General features: G+C 38.4%; 1 protein-coding gene across 2 annotated transcripts in view; it reads left to right on the top strand.

Annotated features, from left to right (window-relative positions):
- MARCHF6 (membrane associated ring-CH-type finger 6) overlaps positions 1–24,989 on the top strand; it is an 82,084-nt gene that overhangs the window by 39,081 nt on the left and 18,014 nt on the right. For both annotated transcript variants that reach the window (XM_002745119.6, XM_054252330.2), the window contains exons 10-22: positions 708–759; positions 4,591–4,649; positions 5,858–5,938; positions 6,170–6,238; positions 6,319–6,393; positions 7,192–7,326; positions 9,727–9,846; positions 11,254–11,354; positions 15,803–15,940; positions 16,979–17,183; positions 20,378–20,447; positions 21,441–21,622; positions 22,516–22,650. In XM_002745119.6, the coding sequence (XP_002745165.1) occupies positions 708–759; positions 4,591–4,649; positions 5,858–5,938; positions 6,170–6,238; positions 6,319–6,393; positions 7,192–7,326; positions 9,727–9,846; positions 11,254–11,354; positions 15,803–15,940; positions 16,979–17,183; positions 20,378–20,447; positions 21,441–21,622; positions 22,516–22,650 (1,422 nt within the window). The remainder of the gene's footprint in view (positions 1–707; positions 760–4,590; positions 4,650–5,857; positions 5,939–6,169; positions 6,239–6,318; positions 6,394–7,191; positions 7,327–9,726; positions 9,847–11,253; positions 11,355–15,802; positions 15,941–16,978; positions 17,184–20,377; positions 20,448–21,440; positions 21,623–22,515; positions 22,651–24,989) is intronic.

The following is a 24,989-nucleotide window of genomic DNA, read 5'->3' as shown; positions in this document are numbered from 1 at the left end:
ACTTGATGGTTGGGGAAGGTTGTGGGCATGAATGAATGGACTTGGGCAGTCTGGTCAATGTCAGCATGGGGCATAGTTTAAAGTGTGTGTAACATGGCTGAAGGAATAGGCAGACAGACGTGACAATATGTAACTGTGAGAGGGGACCAGATGGTCAGGTGAGACAGGACAAAGAAAGTCAGGGCACCATAGGGAGTGGAGGGACCAGAGGAGAACAAGCTAGAGTTTTCCAAAGGGGAGGTAGCCAGGCAGTAGTGACCCTGCAAGTGTCAGGAAAGCAGAGTGGACGTTGAAAGGAACACTGCAGTTGACATTAACATCATTAACATGATGTTTACAATTAATTTGGCTTTCAAATTTTTCTCCATTTGGAATTTTTCAGTGTTATTTGATTTAAATGAAATCCAGTATTATTAACATCTGTGTAATTTGCCGTAGATTATTTCTAAAAAGGAAATGTTTATAAATGAATTTGTTTTTTCTACATGTAATATTTTGAACTTTGAGTTTTATTAGGCTTACTTGTATGAGCTAATGAAAAATGAAAGTTACATATTATTTCTAGATTGAAATCCCAAAACAAGAGAGGGAAAACTTCAGTCTTAGCTAATTTCAGTATTTGGCTATAGCTAAATAAGTGGAGTTGTCCAGTTAAACATATGTTAAATATGCATTCAATATGCTTTATTGATGCTTTTTTCCTTTAGGAACATGTCTTCTGGGTGGTATCTTTAAATACACTGTTCATTCTTGTTTTTGGTAAGTTGTGTTTGTGTATTTTTAATAATATTATGGTAGGAATTTAGTTTTGTAGGAGCCTTGTTGTAGGTTTATTTTTAATTTTTTTATTTTTTAGCATAGGAATAAATACTAAGTGGTATATGAAAATAGTTTCAGATAGGAATCCTGTGTAGATAGGCCCCAGACAGACAGATACTTTCTCAAGCAGCGACTGCAGTTACCTACCTGTCTCTGCTTCTGTTGGGCTTTTGTCTTTTTTTGTAGAAGCTGGTTTTAAACTGACTTGAGAATATACAGTTTTCTACTTCTGAAATTAGTTTTGTGCTGATTGTCTGTGTGCTCTTCCCTATGGCAGAAGATCTTGTTTTCACCTGTCAAATTCCTGACCAAGGCCTTCTAGAGACCTTGACTTGGGAGCTGTTATCAGAGCTGGATGTAGACTTGTGGGAAGGCACTAAGCCTTCCCCAAATGTGAGCGCCCCGTAGAACCAGATTCTAGCATGTGCAAAATCACTTCCAAATACTTCTGTGAGGGAAGCTGTGAAGATTCTGTGACAACACACAATAGTCCCTCCCATTGGGAGTATTGGAGAAAGAAAGGTGAGGTTGAGGAAACAATGTTGATGAGGTTTCTCTCCTTTCCAGAAGAGGTAAGGAAAACTAAATTGAGTAAATCAAGGCCTTAGAGTTCAGTTTCTATATCTTTTAGGAATGAGGAGGTAGAGTCTGATAGAATGGGGTTATTGTTAGGGGTCCTATGATTTGTGTCTGAGACCTCAGGCAACATATCTCTATATAGGGATAATCTATGAACAGTTCCTTCCTTAGTACCTGTGATTTACCCCTCAGCTGTGCTGCAGAGGATAAGTAGAGATTTCCTCAGGCTTCTTCCACCGAATTCCAAGTTATTTGCTCTGTTGGGGACTACATTGTGACCTGTAAAGCAGATGTCTTTAATAAGAAGCCATGTGGTCTAAAGGGCTTAGAATATTTGGACTGAGGATGAGACCAAAAATTGATTTCTGTATATTATCTGGAAAAGAGAAAGAGAAATTTACTTGTATTTTGCTAACAAAATATTTTGCATAACCTGCATTGATATCTTAATTTTTAGTAGACACTCACAAAGGTGCAAATTTAATAGGAAGCTCATTCTTTGTTCTCCTTGCATGTGGGGGTGTTTATTTTTCATTAGGTAAAATAATTCATATATAGACTGTGAAATCGTTTGATCTTGACTTTATTTTTATTTTTTTGAGAGAAAAAATTATCAATTTAAGTCTACTTTTGCAGAAAGGCTTAATGCTAAATTGATGTTTGGAGAAACAGGTCACATTTAAAACATGAATTATACAAGTAAGAACTCTCATTTATAGAAATTAAATCTAAGTAAAGTTTTTTCAATATAACCTTCTGAGCTTATACTGTGAAAAAATTATTTTTAGTAAACTTAGGTTTTATTACATAGTTAGGATCTTTGAAATAAGATAAGTTTTCTTCCATTAGGAACATACTTTTTCTTTTAATCTTTGGGATTAAACACCTTCATGTTTTTTTCCTGCATGGGTTGCTCTGCTGGAAGTTTTCTACAGGCAGTTTTTTGGCTCTTGTAGTCATCTGCTTTGCAGAAATGTAATCTGACCAAGCCGAGGTCTTCCTGTAGAAGGTGACGATCTTGAGAAACTGTCCTTAATTTCAGGATGCCTTTCCATAAGTTTGTGTGTAATGGGATGGAAATTGATTGTTGCAACTGGTGTTTAAGGTTAGTAATTATTTAATACATCTGCAAATAAAGTTAAAACTTGGCCCTCCCAGGGGCCTAGTTGAGTCATCTTCAGACCGGGTTATGAGAACAAAACAGGCAAAAATCAACATACAGGTTTTTTTTCTTGCCTTTGAAAATTTCTTATGCTTTATAGTACACATAGTATGTTAGTAAACTTTTATATATATATATATATATATATATAAAATTCGTAAATGAATTTAAACATATTGAGGATACATGTTCAAAAAGATTCAGCCGGGTGCAGTGGCTCATGCATGTAATCCCAGCACTTTGGGAGGCCAAGGTCGGTGGATCACAAGGTCAGGAGTTCAAGACCAGCCAAGTTGGTGAAACCCCATCTCTACTAAAAATACAAAATATTAGCTGGGCATGGTGGCAGGTGCCGGTAACCCCAGCTACTTGGGAGGCTGAGTCAGAGAATTGCTTGAACCCATGAAGTAGAGGTTGTAGTGAGCCAAGATCGTACCACTGCATGTCAGCCTGGGTGACAGAGTAAGACACTGTCTCAAAAAAAAAAAAAAAAAAAAGATTACTACCCATGGAATACTGAGAAAGGGTTAGAAGCCAGATCCCTAGTAGGTTCACTCTGATTTCTGCCTTCATGATTGAGTTCCCCACTTCCCTAGTAATCTGTTATGCTGTTGAGTTATTTCTACCACAAAGAAAAGATAACTACATTTTATTATTAAGAATGAAGTAAAATTTGGCCAGAAAGACTTGAGGAAAAAGAAGACTGTAAAAATTCTCAATAAAGATTTTAAGAAGATTTTCATACTTAAGCCATAATGCTGTTATTTCACCTTACAAAATTACTAGAATTTCTTTAATATTTCTTAATAATCCATCATATTTTAAATTTCTGGGTTGTCCCTTTAGATACTATTTTGCATTGGTTTATTTTAATGAAGATCCAAATAAGGTCCACATATTACTTTTAGTTGTTAAGTCCCAAGTTGTCAGTCTTTTAATCTAGAGTACGCTTCTCTTTGCTTCCCCCAACCCACCCTATTTGGCCATTAATTTGTTGCTAGGATTAGGTTAACTTCCTTCTGTCCATCTGCTTCCTGGATATCCTCTGCCTTTATCCTTTGTCTCCCGTATTTCTCTTAAAACCTGAAGTCAGATCAAAGGGCCTTATTAGATTCAGGTTTGATTCATCTGGGACAAATTCTTCACGGGTCACACTGTGCCTGTTAATAAGATATGTGAGGAGCTGAGGTACATGGTGTTGGATTGTCCACTTTTATCACTGGATTCAGGTGATATCAACCTAAGCCTCTAATCTTAGGTTTTATTTTTCCCTTTACCATTAGAAAGTAGTCTGTTGGGAGTGATATTTTTATGTCTTACGGTGTTCCATCAACCTTCCACTTAATGATTTTTTATTAGCTCTTGATGATTCTTGCCGGAATCATTTACTTCATTAGGGGTGGCAAAATGGTGATTTTTAAATTTTCTTTTTTTTTTTTTTTTTTACATTTATTGACTGGCTTTTCTGTAAAGAAGAAGAAATTCTTATCAATTTGGGACTCTTTGGTCAACCCGAACCTGTTTGTCCAGGACAAGTAGGACAGATGCTCATTTTTTTCACCTTTAATTTTAGTTTTCAGAATAAGGAATTGGTACATTAACTTTTAGTAACTCCCATTGGTGTGCTAAGTGTTTCCAAAACATGAAAGTGTTTTCTTTGATACTGGTTTTTCTCTTTTCGTGATTATTATTATTGTGGGCTTTTCCTTTTTTGAGCATCATAAGCTCGTGGATTTGTATATGTTCAATGCTTTTCCATCAGTTTTGGTCGTTATTCTTTCTGATGCTCATATTATCCTCTCTGGCCTGTTTTCACAGTGGTTTCTGTGTTGTTTTGACATGGCCCGATTAGACCTTAATAACTTCGTTGTTCTCTAGTTACAGAGAATGTCCTAGGCAGTATATTTTTAGCCTAGTTCTGGAGTCTTTCATTTCCCCAAGAAGCCCTCATTCCTTTTAGTGGGGGATTGTGGTAGGAGTGTTCATTGTTTTGATGTTGACGTTTTTGTTGAATTTTCCCCCCCTTTTAGCATTTTGCCCTTACCATATTGGTCATTTCTCCCTTGTTGGTTTGGGATTTGAAGAACACGTGAGTATAATACTTTTACAAACTTACTTTCATTCATTACTCCCAAATTTGATTATTTATTAATCAACTAATCAAATAGTATTCTAAAGAGTTACTTCATTTCTCAAGGGGCATGATGCAAGGGAGTAGTTAGCCAATACTGTCTTCTTCTTTTTTTTTTTTTTAAATAACAGTGGCTCAAGAGATAGTGGTCATGTTGCTAACTAATGAAAATGTGCTCTGAAATCCATTCAGCTGGGTGGGCCTAAGGCATACTGTGTAAAAGTTTTCGGCCAGCTGGTTTTCCATTCATCTCATGAACTTCTATGTTCTCTTCTTTCCCTTTCCCCAGGTGCCCCCTGCTGAATTTAGAAAAGTACCAATAGATCAGTCCATTTTAAAAGGGTAGACTATTGGAACGACGGGTTATAGTGTTTTCTAGAGTGCTTTAGTTTTGACATTTTATTATTATTTTTCAGAGGTAAATAAATTTTGGAAGGATTATTACTTCTCTTGAGGCCCTAGAATAATTCAGTCTTTTAAGGAAGAGTTGACTATCTGGCATCATCTGCTCAGTTTGTACATATTAGACCAGAGATCACATTCTGAAGTGTTCTAATATTTAGTACACCTCTGATTATCACTAGTTGAATGCAAGAACTTAAAAGGTTCAGATAAGTGTTTTGAAAAATTTTGACTTTCCAAGCTATTGCCACTTGCTATCTAAAACTTGGGAACCAAAAAATACCAATAGGCATTGTTACTTTCAGAATTCTTGCTGTCTGTAATTTGAGAATGAAACAGATTTGCAGAGCAAGGGAAACTTGAACAGTTATTTCTAGTGGTAGGAAATGAGGTGGCTAGGATATTAGCAAGCTGGCAGTATGCTCCTGCTTTCAGTGCTTAGTCTTTAGCAAATCTGCTTTAGAGTGAGAATAAAGGGCAGGCTGATGTATTACAGTGCTCTTGTTTTTGTAAAATTTAATTCACTCTACTCTTATTTTGTCTCCTTGGGTAAAGTGTTATTTTTTCTTCATTTGTTAGCAGTATGTAACAGTGAGAGAATCTGGTTTTCAGAGATGTCATCCAAAGGGGATTTTACAGTTGTTTTCTAGTTACTAATTGTCTAGACAGTTCACTTTTATTCATTTGGATTGTTTAATATGGGAAAACTGGGGTGTAAAACATGTGGTAAAATTAAATTTTATTTACTTTTTTCTTATTTACAGGTCCAAGCATCTCATTTTGAAGGCCTAATCACCACCATAGTTGGGTATATACTTCTAGCAATAACACTGATAATTTGTCATGTATCCTTTAATGAACCAACTTGGGTGTTCAGTAATCTCATTCATACCAAAGAACTCTTCATTAATGGTGAAACTTGTCTCTCTGCTTGTTCTCTTAGTGAAAGTTGTAGGTATTTGCAGTAAGGGTCAGTGTAGACAAAATGTGTAATAAATTAATTCTGTCAAAAAATACTAAGTAGTTGCCTGTTTCATTGTACCTTTACTGAATTTTTCCTTAACTAGATGCTGTAGGGCTTGGCAACTCTTGTGAAATTTCATAGGTCTCGTCGCTTACTAGGAGTCTGCTATATTGTTGTTAAGGTAATTCCTGTTATAACTTAAGATTGGAAATGATTTCTCCTACACTTGGGTGATACTGATGACCTTTATTTTCACTTAAGGTCTCTTTGTTAGTGGTGGTAGAAATTGGAGTCTTCCCTCTCATTTGTGGTTGGTGGCTGGATATCTGTTCCTTGGTAAGTTGAGTATTCATTACTGTATAATAGCATAATTTCAAAGCTTCAGAAAAGGAAGTCTTCAGTGTAGGTTCTTTTTAAAGGAAAGTAAATATTTGATAATTTGCTTATTCTTTTGGCAAGTGTATTAGTATAGGATCTTAATGTTAATTTTTCTAGAGTACCTGAGTTTTTTGAGGCTTTTTGCAAATTTTTGATGTCATGATATTTTGGCTGGAATCTTTCTAATAACTAGTGGAGAATTTTATTACCCAGTTTGCACTCTCAAATTTTTATAGATAATGCTAAGATATTATATACATAGAGAATAATTTGATAAGGAAACTATCTTTGTAGTAATAAATTCCACTCTAATCATTTGGTTTAACTAAGATGCTCAGTCTTGATTACTCTTTAATTGCTGTTAGAGATAATCAGTTTTTGATTTTTTCAAAAATATTTTATGTGTAGAAAAGCTGCCTTTGGTTCTGAGATAACATTTACCCTCCCATACCTTACTTCTAAAACTTAAAAATGCAGACCTGTAACCAAGAAAAGAAGGTTTTACCTTCATCAAAAATAACTCTTTAATAGAATCAACATTAATAAAGCTTTTACCAATTGGTTATCATTCTTTATATCTGAGGCAGTAGCCAATCTTGTATATAGGTCTAGGACACCATGAAATGACATAAATAAATTGCATTTCTAGAAATCATTCCTCGCATACATATTGATTATTTATTTCCTAGAAGATGGAAATGTTAACTTTGCAAATGTAGGGGGCACACATTTCTTACCTGTCCTCTCTTGGCTCAGGAAATGTTTGATGCCACTCTGAAAGATCGAGAACTGAGCTTTCAGTCTGCTCCAGGTACTACCATGTTTCTGCATTGGCTAGTGGGAATGGTGTATGTCTTCTACTTTGCCTCCTTCATTCTATTACTGAGAGAGGTAAGTCTACAGGGAAGTGCTGATGCCATACATTTATCAAAAGGACTTTTGCTTTTACTGCCAGTCATGTCTCAAAGGCTATGATGATTTCCTAACTAAATTATATTCTCTAGTATTTTATTCTGAAAGGGAATAACTTATAGGGGACTTTGACTTGATTGCTTTAAACGGTTTCAGTTGTCTTCATAATCGGCAAGTTTTAATCTTTCTGAGTTGTAAAAATGATTCAACTGAGGAAAAAAGTAAGAGTACTCATTTTATTCTACTTCATATATATTTTAGCCATCCTCTAATACAGACTCTTATAATTCTGTATGATGTGAATGTGTCTCAGACTTCAAGGAAATGTAATGCTGGAAGTAACCGAAAGGATATGGCTTTGCAGAATCGAACATTTAAAATGGTTTTGATTTAGGTACCTTAAGTATAGAATTATAGAGGATTTTTTATGATTCCAATTCACTGGCCTGATGGGTACCTTTATTTATTTAACTAATTAATTTATTTTTGATACTGAGTCTTCCTCTTTTGTCCAGGCTGGAATGCAGTGCCATGATCTCAGCTTACTGCAACCCCCGCCTTCTGAGTTCAAGTGATTCTCCTGCCTCAGCCTCCCAAGTAGCTGGAACTACAGGCACCCGCCACCATGCCCAGCTAATTTTTGTATTTTTAGTAGAGACAGGGTTTCACCATGTGGCCAGGCTGGTCTTGAACTGCTGACCTCAAATGATCCGCCCACCTCGGCCACCCAAAGTGCTGGGATTACAGGTGTGAGTCACTGCACCTGGCCTGATACCTTTATTAATCCTATTTTTGGAATCTGGTTCTTACTGATTTGAAGATGATGAAAGCAGATGAATATTTGATTAGTGTATATCTCAAGCTCAGTCATTCCCCAAATACTGAATGTTCACTGTGTGCCAGACACTATACTGTCTTCTGGGATATCAGTGAGAAACAAAGGCACAATTCCTCAATGTTGATGAAGATGTACAGGGTGTGGAGGAGAAGGTTGACAATTCTAGTGGGAATGGAACGCAAAAGCATAAAGGCTCAATGCTGCTCCTTGTGTGCTTTGCTCTTTGCAAGATTTGAGGAAGAGGAAGAGGGTTCAGGGGCCAAAGCATTCTCCTGAATCATACAGTATGTTCAGTAAATTCTCTTAGTAACTGAAGCTTTCACTTTCTTTGAAACAAATGAGTGCTGTGACACGTACCTGTAGTCCCAGCCATTCAGGAGGCCAAGGTGGGAGGATTGCTTGGGTCCAGGAGTTCTGGGCTGTAGTGCATTATGCCGACTGGGTGTCCACACTAAGTTCGGCATCAATATGGTGCCCTCCCAGGAGCCGGGGACCACCAGGTTGCCTAAGGAGGGGTGAACCGGCCCAGGTCAGAAACGGAGCAGGTCAAAACTCCCGTGCTGATCACACCTGTGAATAGCCACTGCACTCCCACCTGGGCAACATAGCGAGACCCTGTCAATTTAAAAAAAGAAAGAAAGAAATGATTGAGAACTAAAGCAACTGCAGAAACATGTTTCTTAAAAATGTTTCTTAAATATGTGAACTCCAAATTACTTCATTAAGTGAATAAAATGTTTTATAATGTTTTTTTTCATTTTATCAATGTGATGGTCTTTGTTGATATAAAATTTGGAACTTAGGCAGAACCTTAGAAATAATGTATTGTAACTCCCTTGTTTAGAAGATGGAGAACACCAAGGAGGGGTGAAATGGAGCAGGACAAAACTCCCGTGCCGATCAGTAGTGAGATCGCAACTGTGAATAACCACTGCACTCCAGTCTGGGCAACATAGCGAGACCCTGTCTCTAAAAAAACAAAAAATGGAGAAGTTTGGGCACATTAGATGTGTTACAGACGATAGTTCAGTGAGCTTAGACCATGTAGGACTAGTACCCAGACTAGTACCCACATGGAGTAAAGGAGGACCTTTTCATTCACAGGGAGAAGGTATAGATAGTAAAATGAAGATTCGGAGGTTGTAGGGTTTTTAAAAATTAATCCCTCTGTGGAAGTGTAAGACTGAAATCAGATCTTCTATTTAGGACGTTTGTAAATTGCAGCATAACCCTTTTACTATAGTAATGGTTGTAGTCATTTATTTTTCATCTCAGAGGTCTATATTTCTTGACACATTGGGCACTGTTTTTTTTTTTTTTTTTTTCAATGAATGATGTCAAAGGACATCATCAGACATGGTATTTTTCATGAAGATTCTGGTTCAGGAATTTTTTTTCCTAGGAATACCATATACACTTTCTGGGGCCCATTTTAGATACCAGAATAATTTTAAGTGCTTATCTTTCTGTTAATGTTTTAGCTTGTATATAGAATTTGAATACATTGGTGAATATTTATAGTATTTAAAATGTATTTGCAGGTACTTCGACCTGGTGTCCTATGGTTTCTAAGGAATTTGAACGATCCAGATTTCAATCCAGTACAGGAAATGATCCATTTGCCAATATATAGGCATCTCCGAAGATTTATTTTGTCAGTGGTACGATGTTTCCATTGTGTTTTGAATAAAAAGTGTGCTACCCTGTAGCTTTCTTTAGTGATTTTTTTTTTTTTTCCGTTTCTCAAGAGAGCTCCTAGGGTATATTGAATAATATATTTCTTTAAGCCTACGGTATTCAGTTGTCAAGTAGCTGTTGGTTACTTTGTTAATACAAGTGAGTAAAAATATATTTACTGAAAGGACGATGCTTTCTTGTTCTATAGTAGTATAATTCAAGGGTTCCCAGCCCCCGTGTTTTGGCCGGGTACTGGTCCATGCCCTGTTAGGAAACAGCCACACAGCAGGAGGTGAGCAGCGGGCCAGCAGGTCAGATCAGCCTTTGCATTAGATTCTCACAGGACTGTGAACCCTGTTGGGAACTGCGAGTGTGAGGGATCAGGTTGTGTGCTCGTTATGAGAATCTACTGCCTGATGATCTGAAACAGAACAGTTTCATCTCGAAACCCCATGGAAAAACTGTCTTCTATGAAACCAATCCTTGGTGCCAAAAAGGTTGGGGACCACTGGTATGATTGGTTGCTAAATTACGGTTGTCTGAATTACATTTAATTTGCATTGAAGCAATGGAGACTTCCTACTGACTTGTAAATTAAACTCTTAACAGAAGCATATCAAAGTTTCCCCACCCGGAAGAAGAAATTACTTAGTTAAATCTGAGTTTTTCTTTTTCTTTTTTCTTTTTTAGATGGAGTTTCGCTCTGTTGCTGCCCAGGCTAAAGTGCAGTGGTACGATCTTGGCTCACTGTGACCTCTGCTGCCTGGGTTCAAGCGATTCTCCTTCCTCAGCCTCCCAAGTGGCTGGGATTACAGGTGCCCGTCACCACACTCAGCTAATTTTTTTGTATTTTTAGTAGAGACAGGGTTTCACTATGTTGGCCAGGCTGGTCTCGAACTCTTGACCTTGTGATCCACCTGCCTTAGCCTCCCAAAGTGCTGGGATTACAGGTGTGCGCCACCATGCTTGGCTCTAAGTTTTTCTAAAATAAAATTCTAAAAGTAACATTGTGTTCTTTGAAAGCTTTTGTAGCCATTAACATGGGGCCATTTCTTAGCTGGTTACAAGTGATTTATTAAGTTGCAGGCATTTCTCCTTCATTTTAAGTTTCTAGCTCATTCCTTAGTTAGCATGTGGCGCTTACCCTTTGTGGCTTCCGTTTTAGCATTTGTGTCCAAGATGGTAGGTCCTTAAAAGGAGAGGGGCAGCCATCTTAGGAAAACATTTTTATATGAAGCAACTCAAGGATAATGTGTAAAGTGGGAACCACTTGGTCTTTGAATAATTACAGGCCTGGACTGCATATTCCTTCAGTATGCTCAGAAGTCTGCCTGTCTCTCACAGAAGTGATTGACTCTTACAGTGGTGTCATATCCTGTTTCCTTCTGCAGATTGTCTTTGGCTCCATTGTCCTCCTGATGCTTTGGCTTCCTATACGTATAATTAAGAGTCTGCTGCCTAATTTTCTTCCATATAATGTCATGCTCTACAGGTAAGTTTTAAAAAATCAGAATACCTTTACTAATTTATGTCTGTTAGGGATTTGATATTCAGATTACAGTAAACATTTAAAACATTTCTTATGTGTACTGGAAATCATCTGACAGTTAAATTTTGCCTTATTCTACCTTTATTTTTGTTGTTTTTAAAATTAAATTTTTTTTTTTTGAGACAGAGTTTCGCTCTTGTTACCCAGGCTGGAGTACAATGGTGCAATCTCGGCTCACCGCAACCTTCGCCTCCTGGGTTCAGGCAATTCTCCTGCCTCAGCCTCCTGACTAGCTGGGATTACAGGCACATGCCACCACGCCCAGCTAATTTTTTTGTATTTTTAGTAGAGATGGGGTTTCACCATGTTGACCAGGATGGTCTCGATCTCTTGACCTCGTGATCCAACCGCCTCAGCCTCCCAAAGTGCTGGGATTACAGGTTTGAGCCACCGTGCCTGGCCCAAAATTAAATTTTTAAAAAAAATTTCTGGAACTTTTCCACTTTACATAAATTTTGCCTTATTCTATCTAGATCATATAAACATTAGTAGTTTTCTAAAGAAAGACTTTTTTTCTACACATAAAGTATGCATTTACACAGCATTGAAATGTTTTACCATACCTAATGAGAGTGTATTAGTAGCATCCTCTTTATTTTGAAACACATTATAAGGAATGAAGCCAAAGTTGCACATTTAATTATGGATTAAAAATAGGGTACAATGCGTGTGGATGGAAAATATTTTCTGCTTTAAAAACCTAAGTACAGGCAGGGTGCCGTGACTCACACCTGTAATCCCAGCACTTTGGGAGGCCAAGGTGGGCAGATCACCTGAGGTCAGGAGTATGAGACCAGCCTGACCAACATGGAGAAACCCTGTCTCTGCTAAAAATACCAAAAAAAAAATTAGCTGGACGTGGTGGCGCATGCCTGTAATTCCAACTGTTTGGGAGGCTGAAGCAGGGGAATTGCATGGACCTGGGAGGCAGATGTGGTGGTGAGCTGAGATCTCACCATTGCACTCCAGCCTGGGTTACAAGAGTGAAACTCTGTCAAAGAAAACCCCAGAAAACAAGAAAACTTAAGTCATCCGGAAACCTAATCTCTAACACTCATCCTGTATGCTCTTTCTTTAGGGATTTATATTATCTCCACAGTCATTATCCCAACTGCAGGCAAATTAGATTACTTCCTCAAGTTTGCATATTTTTGTTTTTTTATATTTGCTCTTTTATTTGTTTATATACTTGTTTGTTAGCTACACAAGTAGTATGTACTATGTTCTTTTTTTTTAATTAGTACACAGATTTATTGAGAGGTGTTGTTACACATTCAGAAGTCACACCCTTAACATATTGAAAGCAAGATCCAACAGTTTCTTCAAACTCCAAAGTAAATGTTGCTTTGCTATTTTTCTCTGCCTTCCCCTCCCCCACCATCCCCCGCTCCATATCAAATACCTAAGCCACTTTGTCTTGGAATCTGTAGTTTTTTTGCTTTTGTTATTATTATTATTTTTTTTATTGCATTTTAGGTTTTGGGGTACATGTGAAGAACATGCAAGATTGTTGCATAGGTACACACATGGCAGTGTGATTTGCTGCCTTCCTCCCCATCACCTATATCTGGCATTTCTCCCCATGCTGTCTCTCCCCAACTTCAAGTTTACTTCTAATCAGTCTTTAAAGTATTGTCAATTCTAATTTTTTAAGATCTGTTACTAATTCAACTCGATTCACCACTTACTAACTTATTTTAGGCCTTCCTCTTGTTCTCCATTCATCCTCGACACCTCTGCTTTTAGATTTTCTAAAACTTTGATTATTTTAGTCCTCTGTTTAAAAGTTGTCAGCATTTCCTCTGTAATATATGTGATATCTACACTGTTTAGAATGAGATGCAAGGCTTGGCATAATCTCGTTGCTTTTTCAGTATCTTGTCTCAGCATTGACTGACTTGAATTCTTTTAATTGTGCTATACTACCATCGAGGCTCCCCTGATTTACTTAGCTGTTCTTTGCCTTTTTCTCTCTGTTTACAATAATGTTCCTGTCCACATTTGACTGGCAAGCATTTGATATTTTTTTAAAATCTACATTAAGGTTTTAAATTTTATTTTATTTTTTATGAGAAAGATTCTCGCTTTGTCACTCAGGCTAGAGTGCAGTGTTGTGATCAGGCTCACCGCAGCCTCAAATCAAGTGATCCTCCCACTTCAGCATCCCGAGTAGCTGAGACTACCAGGTGCAAGCCACCACACCTGGCTCATTTTTGTATTTTTTGTGGAGAACAGGTTTGACCATGTGGCCCAGGCTGGTCTTGAACTTCTGAGTTTGAACTCTCTGCCTACTCAGCCGCCCAAAGTACTGGGATTGCAGGCATGAGCCACCGTGCCTGGCCATCGTTACTACTGTAAAATTGTCTTCAGGCCAGGCCGGGTGGCTCATGCTCATAATCCCAGCACTTTGGGAGGCTGAGGTGGGCGGATCACCTGAGGTTGGGAGTTTGAGACCAGCCTGGCCAACATGGTGAAACCCCATCTCTACTAAAAATACAAAATTGGCTGGGTGTGGTGGCGCATGCCTGTTATCCCAACTACTAGGGAGGCTCAGGCAGGAGAATTGCTTGAGCTGGAGAGGCAGAAGTTGCGGTGAGCTGAGATTGTGCCGTTGCACTCCATCCTAGGCAACAAGAGCAAAACTCCGTCTCAAAAAAAAATTCTCTTCAGTGTTGCAATATTTATCTTTTTTTATAGCATTTGTTCCATTACTTTGTAAGTATTTATTGTTTTATCCAAGATGGCAGAAATCATATCTTATTTAGGTCTTTTTCTCTTTTTTTTTTAATTAAAAATATTTTGTGTGTGGAGACGGGTTATGACTATTCAAGACCAGGCTGGTCTTGAATTCCTGGCTTCAAGCAGTCCTTCTACTTTGGTCGCCCAAAGTGCTGGGATTACAGGTGTGAGACGCTGCACCTAGCCTCTTATTTGGATCTTAATGCTTTGCATGGGAACATGATTGGTCAAAAACAAAAGGTTTATTGTACACACCGTAAAATCTCAAATTTGTATTTTACTAAATTAGAATTGGGAACTATTTATATCCTGATTGTTTAATATGGCAGAAAAAATGCCAGTAAGTAGTTTAAACTGAAGCATCAGTTTATGACTTTTAAAATCGTTACTCTTTTGTAATAAAACTATTTTTCTACACTTAGGATTTTTATGGATTTGAAGGGTCCAAGTCATAATCAGAACCAGGAAACACACACGAGTTGAGCTTTATATGTTGTTGGGGCAAACTCATTGTGGTGATCAGTTATACCTAGAAGATTAGCATAGTGTTAGTGCCATAGCAATATTTAGTTCATTCATCCATTAAACAAAATCGAGAGCCCAATATGCGGGTTACTTTTCAGAGTACTAGGTATGTAACAGTGAACAAAACAGAATCAAGAACAAATCCTACTCTAATAGAGCTTACACTTTAATGCTGGAGATAGACATGAAAATAGATGAAATATACAGTGATGCCAAGTGGTCATAAGTGCTATGAGGGAAAATTAAAGTTGGAAAAGGGGATAGAGAGTGGGCAGGATGAGGTTACAGTTTAGGAAGAGTGACTGATAAAGACCTGAGGGGGCGGCAGTTGAGGAAAGCCCTGAAGGAGGTGATGAGAGAGTGAGCCAAGTGGATCCCTGAAGGCAGAATATCCTTGCAGAAAGTAGGTGCAGTGGCGCCCAGGTCGGTTTGAGGACCAGCCGGGAGGCCAGTTTGTGTGCAATAGGAGGAGGAAGACAAAGTAATTGGCCCTGAAGCCAGAGAGGTCATGGAGAGCCACCTTGTAGAGAGCCTTCTAGGCCATTATAAGCACTTTGGCTTGTACTTGAGTGAGTTGAGGAGCTCTTGGAAAGCTTTGAGCAAAGGAGTGATCTAACTTTGGTTTAAAGAGGATCATTCTGACTGCTGTGATGAGAGGAAACTGGGTTGGAGTGGCTAGGGCAGAAGTGGTAAGCCAGCTGGGAGGATAATGCAGTGATTTTGGTGAGCGGTGAGGGTGGCAGAGATGAAGGGGAGGTAGCAGTGGAGGCCATGAGAAATTTTTAGGATATTGTTCCGGTACAGTCAAAAGGATTCTTTAGCTGTTTGGATATGAAGTATAAAAGGAAGGAGTGACCTTTTGTGTAACCTGCTACTGATATAGCAAATGAAGAGAGAACCAAGACCTAATCATCTATTTAGCAAAATGAAGGTCATTGATGACCCTTATCAGAAGTGTTTTGGTGGTGTTTGCAGGGAAAGCCTCACTGAGTTACAGAGAGAAAGAGGTGATAAAGACAGTAAGTTTATTAGACTCTTAAGGAGTTTTGTTGTAATCCCATTAAATATTTTAATGTAATATAGTCATATGCAAAATACAATTCACTTATAAATCCTGGCTCTTTCAGTGATGCTCCGGTGAGTGAACTGTCTCTCGAGCTGCTTCTGCTTCAGGTTGTCTTACCAGCATTACTTGAACAGGGGCACACGAGGCAGTGGCTGAAGGGGCTGGTGCGAGCATGGACCATGACTGCTGGATACTTGCTGTGAGTATGGGCAGCTGACTCCTTGTACATGCATGCCATTTGTGAATACTGAATAACCTTTCTGGAAAAAGTATATTCCATGGCCCACTCAAGAAAAATTAGTTTTAATAAGAGACAATTTAGTAATATCTGCAAGTGATACAATACTTCTAAATACAATTTTTTTTGCTTATCATTGTCCATCCTTTCATGGAGAATGTATGCCTGTTTTTGCCCTCTTACAGAGATTTGCTGCTGGACTGGCTTTCATGGAGTAAGCTTTTTTTTTTTTTTTTTTTAAAGCGCATTAAAAACAAACCAATTTACCTTTATGTAAACCAACTAACTTACCTTTATTTAGTGTTCATAACCCGGTAAGTGGGTTCTTCTCAGATTTGATTGCTCAGTCTTTCAGTGAACATGTTGCATTTATTTTTTTTTCAAGCTTTATATGCTCTATTTAAAAGTTGAATCTTAAAATATTTGGCATCTTGTAGGTATCTTAAAGATGAAGTACAGATTTGGTTATATTTGATCAAACAGATCTGTCCTTCTTTAACTGCTTTCTCTCCCAGTCTCATTTTTGTCTTAACTGATTTATAGCTTGGAGGTTTTACAGATTTATAGCTTGTAGTTACATGTTGCAGTAGTCATCTGTAGAGAAGAAATTTTTCTTTTCCTCCTGTAGATCCTTAACAATATACATTCTAAGTATGTACTTAACACCTTGTGCTTACAAGTGTACTTGTAAGTATTTTCTATGTTGTACTTTTTTCTTTCAGTTACTGATTTCTTCTTAGATACTGGCTGAAGAAAACATAAAATAGGTTGAATTTAGGGGTTATGGAGTATTCCACAAGTTAATTAACATTAAATTTAGAAAGGTTTCATTTAAAGCAGGTTTGAACATTTAGACCAAGATGTGGTAATAATATAGTGTACAGATTCTACACTGTATATTTTCTATCCTTACTAGTAAATATGAAGAAAATGAGTGTCATGTCTGCCATTTTATTTTGACTTGAAATGAGACTTGTTGCTGATGTAATTTTTGCACAGGGATCTTCATTCTTACTTATTGGGAGACCAGGAAGAAAATGAGAACAGTGCAAATCAACAAGTCAACAATAATCAACATGCTCGAAATAACAACGCTATTCCTGTGGTGGGGGAAGGCCTGCATGCAGCCCATCAAGCCATACTCCAGCAGGGAGGGCCTGTTGGCTTTCAGCCTTACCGCCGACCTTTAAATTTTCCACTCAGGGTAGGTACTATGCAGACTTAATCAGATAGAGAGATTTTTTTTTTTTTCAAATTGCTGTTGAGAATTGGTGCTGTTAGCATCCAGTCCTCTGTGTAGACATGTTCCACATTTTATTACCCTCATTATATAATGTAAATGATCAGGTAAGTTTATTACACTTTAGAGATGCAGAGTTGGGATTCCCTGGGCTCTTCCTCCCTATTTAAATGGAAAAGACTAGAGTAAATGAGAAACTAATGTTATTTATTGATACAGTTCAACAATGTGTCAGGAACTAGAATAGGCATTTTGATGTTGTCTCATTTAATCTCTACCCAAATACTGCAAAGTATAGGCAATAATTTCATGTTTATAGCTGAGGAAACTGAAGGCAATACTGGTTAAGAAGGTACCTATTCTATGTTCTTTAACTAGCAAGTGATCAGTCTTTGTGCAACTCAGAATTTTGTCAGAAATGTAAGCTGATGACTGCTATATGATTACAATAAAGGCATCCTTCATTTATATCAAGTCTGTTATTTTTAAATGCCCTTTAATAATGAGATAGGCTTGTGAGTCGGATCATTTTAAAAACTTGGGCAGGTTATTTAACCTCTCACCCTCAGATTTATTTTTGTAAAAATAGTTATTTTACCTCTGTAGATTACTGTGGGTGACATATGTCCATTCAATCATTCAGCAAACATGTCTTGAGTGTCTGTGATTGATATTTTCAGTGTTCATGAGGATATAGAGAACATACGTGATCTTTGCTCATAAAGAGCTTACAGTCTACTCAGAGAAATGAGAAAAGCAGTGACGGATTTGGGTTCTAATGGTGGGTGTTTACAATGGGTGCTGTGACTCCTTCAATCAAGAAGACTTGTTCTTTTTTTTTTTTTTTTTGAGATAGAGTTTCGCTCTTGTTATCCAGGCTGGAGTGCAATGGCGCAATCTTGGCTCACCATAACCTCCGCCTCCTGGGTTCAGGCGATTCTTCTGCCTCAGCCTCCTGACTAGCTGGGATTACAGGCACGCGCCATCATGCCCAGCTAATTTTTTGTATTTTTAGTATTTTTAGTAGAGACGGGGTTTCACCATGTTGACCAGGATGGTCTCAATCTCTTGACCTCGGGATCCACCCGCCTCAGCCTTCCAAAGTGCTGGGATTACAGGCGTGAGCCACTGCGCCTGGCCAAGAACCACTCGTTCTTAATATGAGCCCAAAAGAATCTTCCTGTAATAGGTGATGCCTGAACTGTCTTAAACATTGAGATGCTGGGCAGAGAGTAAGAAAAAAAGGAAGTGGGAAGGGGATCCCAGGAATATATCAGGACTAGGGCACATGACATGGTAGACTTGGAATTGCAGATAAGGGAGTTGTGTTGTTTTGCTTTGTTTTTGAGACAGGGTCTTGCTTTGTTTTCCAGGCTGGGGTGCAGTGTTGCGATCACAGTTCACTGTATCCTTAACTTCCTTGGTTCAAGCAATTCTCCTACCCTGAATTGTCCAATTAGCTGGGACCACAGGTGCATGCCACTACACCTGGCCAATTTTTATATTTTTTGTTGAAACGGGGTTTTGCTATGTAGCCCAGGCTGTTCTCAAATTCTTATTTCAAGCAATCCACCTGCCTCGGCCTCCTAAAGTGCTGGATTACAGGTGTAAGCCACTGCACGTGGCCTAACTGAATATATTTAGAGGGTGAGGTCTATGTCCAGGAGTGGTGAGGAACAAGGAGAAATGAGGGGCCATGGGAGCAGTGAGGGATAAGGTCTGGAAGAGGTGAGGGACAAGAGGAGTGGTAGGAGATAAGGCTTTTGGATGGGCAGGAACCCGATAATCGAGTGCCTTGAGCACCATCTCTGCAAGTGTCTGTACCCACTGAATTGTTTTTCTGGTCCTTTGTCCCCTGGAAGGGCGTATCTCTGTTCCTACTTCAGTGGCTTATTCTAGAGGACTTTGCTGCATAACCCTGAGGAAAGCATGAAGGTCATCTTTTCCTTTATCTCTTAATCTTAATAGCAGACCTCATAGTCAGCTCCCTTTTTCCCCCCTGGTCCTTACTCAGCTCTTTCACCTCTCTGGAGACAGAAAGGCCTTCTGAGCAAGAGTTACTTTCTGGCCAGATTAGAGACAGAATCAATAAATGACTTTTCAGGCAGTTAGAAATGATGGAGGCTCAGAGTCTCCTGGATTTTACTATCTGTCCTTTTCAGGCTTCCCACCAGAGCCCTGCCTTCTGGTCTTGTGGAGATGAATCTGGTAAGGTAGCAGGCAAGCCACAGTTGTTGCCCTTCTGCTCAGGGAAACTGGTTTCCTCCTCTCTGTGTGATCCCTTTTTTTCTGTACTTCCGTATTAGTCTGTTCTCACACTGCTAATAAATACCTGAGACTGGGTAATTTATAAAGGAATGAGGTTTAATTGACTCATAGCATCCACATGGCTGGGGAGGTCTCACAGTCATGGCTGAAGGTGAATGATGAGCAAAGTCACATCTTACATGGCAGCAGGCAACAGAGCTTGGGCAGGGGGACTCCCATGTATAAAAACCATCAGATCTGGTGAGACTGATTCATTACCATGAGAGCAGTATGTGGGAAACTGCCCCATGATTCAGTTATCTTCACTTGGCCCTCCCCTTGACATGTGGGGATTATTACAGTTTAAGTTGAGATATGGGTGGGGACACAGCCACACCATACCAACTTCTTAGTACAGGAGCACGAGCTTACCTGGCTATTTACATTTCAATTTAATTAAAATTAAATAAAATTAAAAATTCCATTACTCACACTAATCACATATCAAATGCTCAGTAGCCACATGTGGCCTAGTGGCTACTACACTGAGCAGTGCAGATCTAGACATTTCTGTCATCAGAGAACATTCTAATTGGATAGTGCTGTTGTTTGATTAAAAGGTGAATGTTTTTAATTTATAATGTTTCATTTTTATGCTCTATGATTAAAACATATTATTTGACTTTTACTTGTGGGATGTATCTGATTATGTGACAATGGATACTTATTTTCATTCTGGCTTAAATCATAGGTAATTTTACTGAAAATAAAAAATTTATGTGGAATTGCAGGAAACCTGGCAACACAGATACAAGTGATTTCTTTTTAATGGGAAGATTATGTTGATTCTTTGATAAAATACATTGAGCACATGGTCACTATTTATGCACTGTTTATGTTTTACCTTGCAGATATTTCTGTTGATTGTCTTCATGTGTATAACATTACTGATTGCCAGCCTCATCTGCCTTACTTTACCAGGTATGAGCTTGTCCTGGCCTTCAGCTAATAGCATCATTAAGATTTTTTATGTAGTTATTTGACAGAGTCTTGCTCTGTTCCCCAGTCTGGAAGGCAGTGGTATGATCATAGCTTACTGCAGCCTTGAACTATTGTGTTCAAGCAATCCTCCCGCCTCAGTTAGGTCTGTAGCTCCTTTTAGGAATACAAAAATTATAGTGCCATATTAGGAAGGCAATCAGTAGGAAAAATTACACTGGAAATGTGGGTCCTGCTATTCTCTCTAGCCTATTGAGAAGTAATCAATGTAAAGTAAGTTACTAAATTATATAAATGATCGTACTCAAGTGATTGTTGTGGGGCACTGTAGAGTTTATTCCTAACAACTTTTTGTATGAGGCACTCTCTTAGACTGCTCTCAGATCCATTTTTCACATTCCAGTGTATTCAGATACTCTTTTTTTTTTTAAAGAAAATTAATATAGTATTGTTTGATTATTGTGCTTTAGAATGTTACTGTGCCCACTCCTTATCAAAGTAAGTGTAGTTTTCTGTCTTGATGAATGAGCCAATTGGAAGGAAGTTACTCTAAATTATTTGCATTGTTCCTAAATATTAAAAGTGTTGGCATCACAAAAGGAAGAAATTTCCCCTCTTTTGTCATATTATTTTCATAAAAGTTTCATTTGGTGATAAAAACAACAAAAACATCTATTCTCCCAGAAGCTTTTTTAGACTTAAAAGAACAAGTAATTGGCATGACAAATCAGAGTGCATTTCCCAGGAGTATTCGAATGCCTCCATTTAACTTACTTGTTTTGGTTGATTTCATCAAATGATCGTCTACTCTTCAGATGTTGTAGTTTTTGTCATTTTTTTGTTGTTGTTGTTGAAAACATTGATATATTGAATGTGGTATCTTTTTCCTAATGTGAAAATACTAATAGAACAACATGAAGATTACAATTCTCTTTACCTAGCCACATTCTCATTTATCAGCTTTTCTATTTTCAGTATTTGCTGGCCGTTGGTTAATGTCATTTTGGACGGGGACTGCCAAAATCCATGAGCTCTACACAGCTGCTTGTGGTCTCTATGTTTGCTGGCTAACCATAAGGGCTGTGACGGTGCTGGTGGCATGGATGCCTCAGGGACGCAGAGTGATCTTCCAGAAGGTTAAAGAGTGGTCTCTCATGGTACGTTTTTATAATAAAAGACTAATCTTGTCTGTTAAGAATGGTGAATATTTTTTCCAGTCATCATCTTAAATTTTTTTTACACATTTATTTCCTTATTATATTGTTTCAATAGTTGATTTTTTTAATTAGAAGGAATATTCTTTTAAGATAGTGGCTTTCTGGTTCATTCTTGTTCAAAGTCCTACATTCAGATGTATTTGAGGTTTAAAAGCAAAACAGGCCAGACACAGTGGTGTATCCCTGTAATCCCAGCACTTTGGGAGGCGGAGGTAGGAAGATTGCTTGAGCCCAGGAGTTTGAGACGAGCCTGGGCAACAAAGCAAAACCTCATCTGTATTTTTTAAAGTGTATATATATATTAAATTTTTACTGGATCACTTAGTAGTACGTTTTTTTTTAATACATGAGCATGCGTGTGCGTGCACACACACATGCACACACACTCTCTCTCTCAGTACAGTAAGTTCTACTGGACCATGTTGTTCTTTGAGGGAGCCAGTTTGATCAGTTTTATTACGTTAGGATTGTGCAGAGCCCTCCCCGGGTACCAGTCCACTTCAAGGTTCACAGATCAGCCTGTGTATGGGTGGGCCACTGTTAGAGCAGGGGCCTTGGCTAGTTGGTGGCTTTTCTTGGTCAAACAGAAACCTAGTCCTGAGAATTGGATTATGAGAAAGAACAGCCCAGCCACCTGTGTGCTTTTTGTGTAAGAGACTTGAGCACCTGCAGATTTTATTATCTGCAAAGGTCCTAAAACCAGTCCCCATGGATACTGAGGGATGACCGTAGTTGCTCTGTTAGGCATCAGGTCTTAAACCTCAAAATGGAAATAGAGTTTGGCTCAGTCAGAAAGACCCTCTTTAATGTCATGGTCTCCTGTTTCCTAATAGATCATGAAGACTTTGATAGTTGCGGTGCTGTTGGCTGGAGTTGTCCCTCTCCTTTTGGGGCTCCTGTTTGAGCTGGTCATCGTTGCTCCCCTGAGGGTTCCTTTGGATCAGACTCCACTTTTTTATCCATGGCAGGTAAATGTATATCTTTTGCTCATGTTATTTTATTAAGGATTTGGGATCAGAAAATAATCTTAGCCATATATATGGCTCATGCCTGTAATCCTAGCACTTTGGGAGGCCGAGGTGGGAGGATTGTTTGCACCCAGGAGTTCGAGACCAGCCTGGGCAACATGGCAAGATCTAGTCTCTACAAAAAAATTGGCTCATGCCTCTGGTCCCAGCTACTTGGGAGGCTGAGGTGGGAGAATCGCTTGAGTCTGGGAGGTTGAGGCTGAAGTCAACCATGTTCATGCCACTGTACTGTAGCCTGGGTAACAGAGTGAGAGCCTGTCTCAGAAAAAGAAGATGAAAAAAGAAAAAAATGTATTCTTAGTTATTTTAGGTGATTTTAAGCGGCTGGTTTAGAAAGACTATTTATTTATTTATTTTTAATTTTAGGAACCTTACAAAATTGTTTAAGTAATGCTAATTGATCTTTTGTTTCAGAAATATGCAGGTCTTATAACTCCTTTAAAAGAACTTACTTTATGGATTAAATTGTTACTGACTATTCACTTAAGCTTTTCTAATATTTGAAAATGCAAACTAATAGGTATTGATTGTTTTTCACCTTTGAGGTAGTATGAGTCTTCTCCTTTTGACTTGGAGGCTTTAATACTTTTGAATTATTATAGCGTGTTTTCTCACAAAGTCACAGATTCATTAAAAAGAGTATTCTGGCTGAGTGTGGTGACTCACACCTATAATCCCAGCACTTTGGGAGGCCAAGGCAGGTGGATCACGTGAACTCAGGAGTTCAAGGCTAGCCTGGACAACAAGGTGAAATCCTGTCTCTATCAAAAATACAAAAACCTAGCCAACTGTGGTGGTGTGGGCCTGTGGTTCTAGCTACTCAAGAGGCTGAGGTGGGAGGATCACTTATGCCTGGGAGGCCAAGGTTGCAGTGAGCTGAGATCATGCTACTGCACTCCAGCCTGGGCGACAGAGTGAGAACCTGTCTTAGGACAAACAAACAAAAACCTAAGAGCCTCCCAAGGGAAACCAGGTGAGTCACAGCAAAGGTCTTAAAGCTCATGGAAAAAGAAATTGAACTTTTCTATTCTATTTGGAGCCTAAGGTTTTTAATATTATAGAATTAAGATCTCAAGTTCTTAGTAGGTATTGGGGGGAAAGAGCTAGGCATTGACTTGAGTCATTCAAAGGCTTTTTAGCTTTGTTTTTCTCTCTTAGTGTATTGCAATGGATTTTTCAGAAAATGAAAATCATTTGAGCCATATTTCCTTTTCTCTGCTTTCCAGATGGAGAATGCCACAAATTTTATTTTACCAGAAAATTTTATTTAAGTACTTTTAATGTGTACCCACACCCTATAATTGTATCACCTAGATGAATATGAGGCTAGTGCAGAATTTCCTGAGGAATTTACACTGATGGGAAAGCTAGACAGGTACACAGGTGTTGTGTGGTGTGATTAGGGGAAGCACAAGGAACCATGGCATTGTATAGGAGAGGTATTTAACCTGGCTTTGGGAGTTTCAGGTATGGTTTTCTGTAAGAGATAATATCTAAGCCAACCTAACTAGTGGAGTACAGAGAAATGGGTAGGAAATGAAGATGTATATTCCACAAGGGCGCCGATAGGCAGACCTGGAGTGAGACATGGCATGCATATGTGGGGAATTGCCTCCTGTGTAGGCTGTCTGGCTCAAAGACTACAATAGGTGAGAAGTGAGTAACACGAAGTACAGACCTGACTTCTGTTTTGATTTGTGACTTTTTAACTTTTCGATGGTTAAAAGAGATACACATTCAGTAGAAACTGTACTTTGAGTACTCATACAGCTATTCTGTTTTTTACTTTCGGTACAGTATTCAGTAAATTGCAGGAGATATTCACTACATAATTATAAAATAGATTTTGTTAGGCCTCAGTTACACAACAAGGCAAAAAATAAAATAGGTTTTGTGTTAGAAGCTTTTGCCCAAATGTAGGCTAATGTAAGTGTTCCGAGCAGATTTAAGATAGGCTGGACTAAGCTATGATGTTCTGTAGGTTAGATGTAATAAATGCATTTTTGACTTAACAGTGTTTTCAATTTAAGATGGGTTTATTAGGGCCTAACATTATTGCAGGTTAAGGAGGATCTAATTAAGCATATGTTACGCCTTTCTGTAAGAGCCATATTCCAGGGTAGTTAAATGGTATCAGTAATTGAAGGAAAGAGCTATCTTGTTTTTACAGAAAAATGCCAGCAAATAAAGGTAGAGAGATTAACACAAGTGGAAAAATACTATTTTGTAATACCTAACAAAATAATTGATTCTAACAAGGATCGTTAATGGAAGTGGCC

This window comes from Callithrix jacchus, chromosome 2 (genome assembly GCF_049354715.1).
Source record: "Callithrix jacchus isolate 240 chromosome 2, calJac240_pri, whole genome shotgun sequence".
Taxonomy (NCBI): Eukaryota; Metazoa; Chordata; class Mammalia; order Primates; family Cebidae; genus Callithrix; species Callithrix jacchus.
This window is presented reverse-complemented; position numbering and strand designations above follow the sequence as displayed.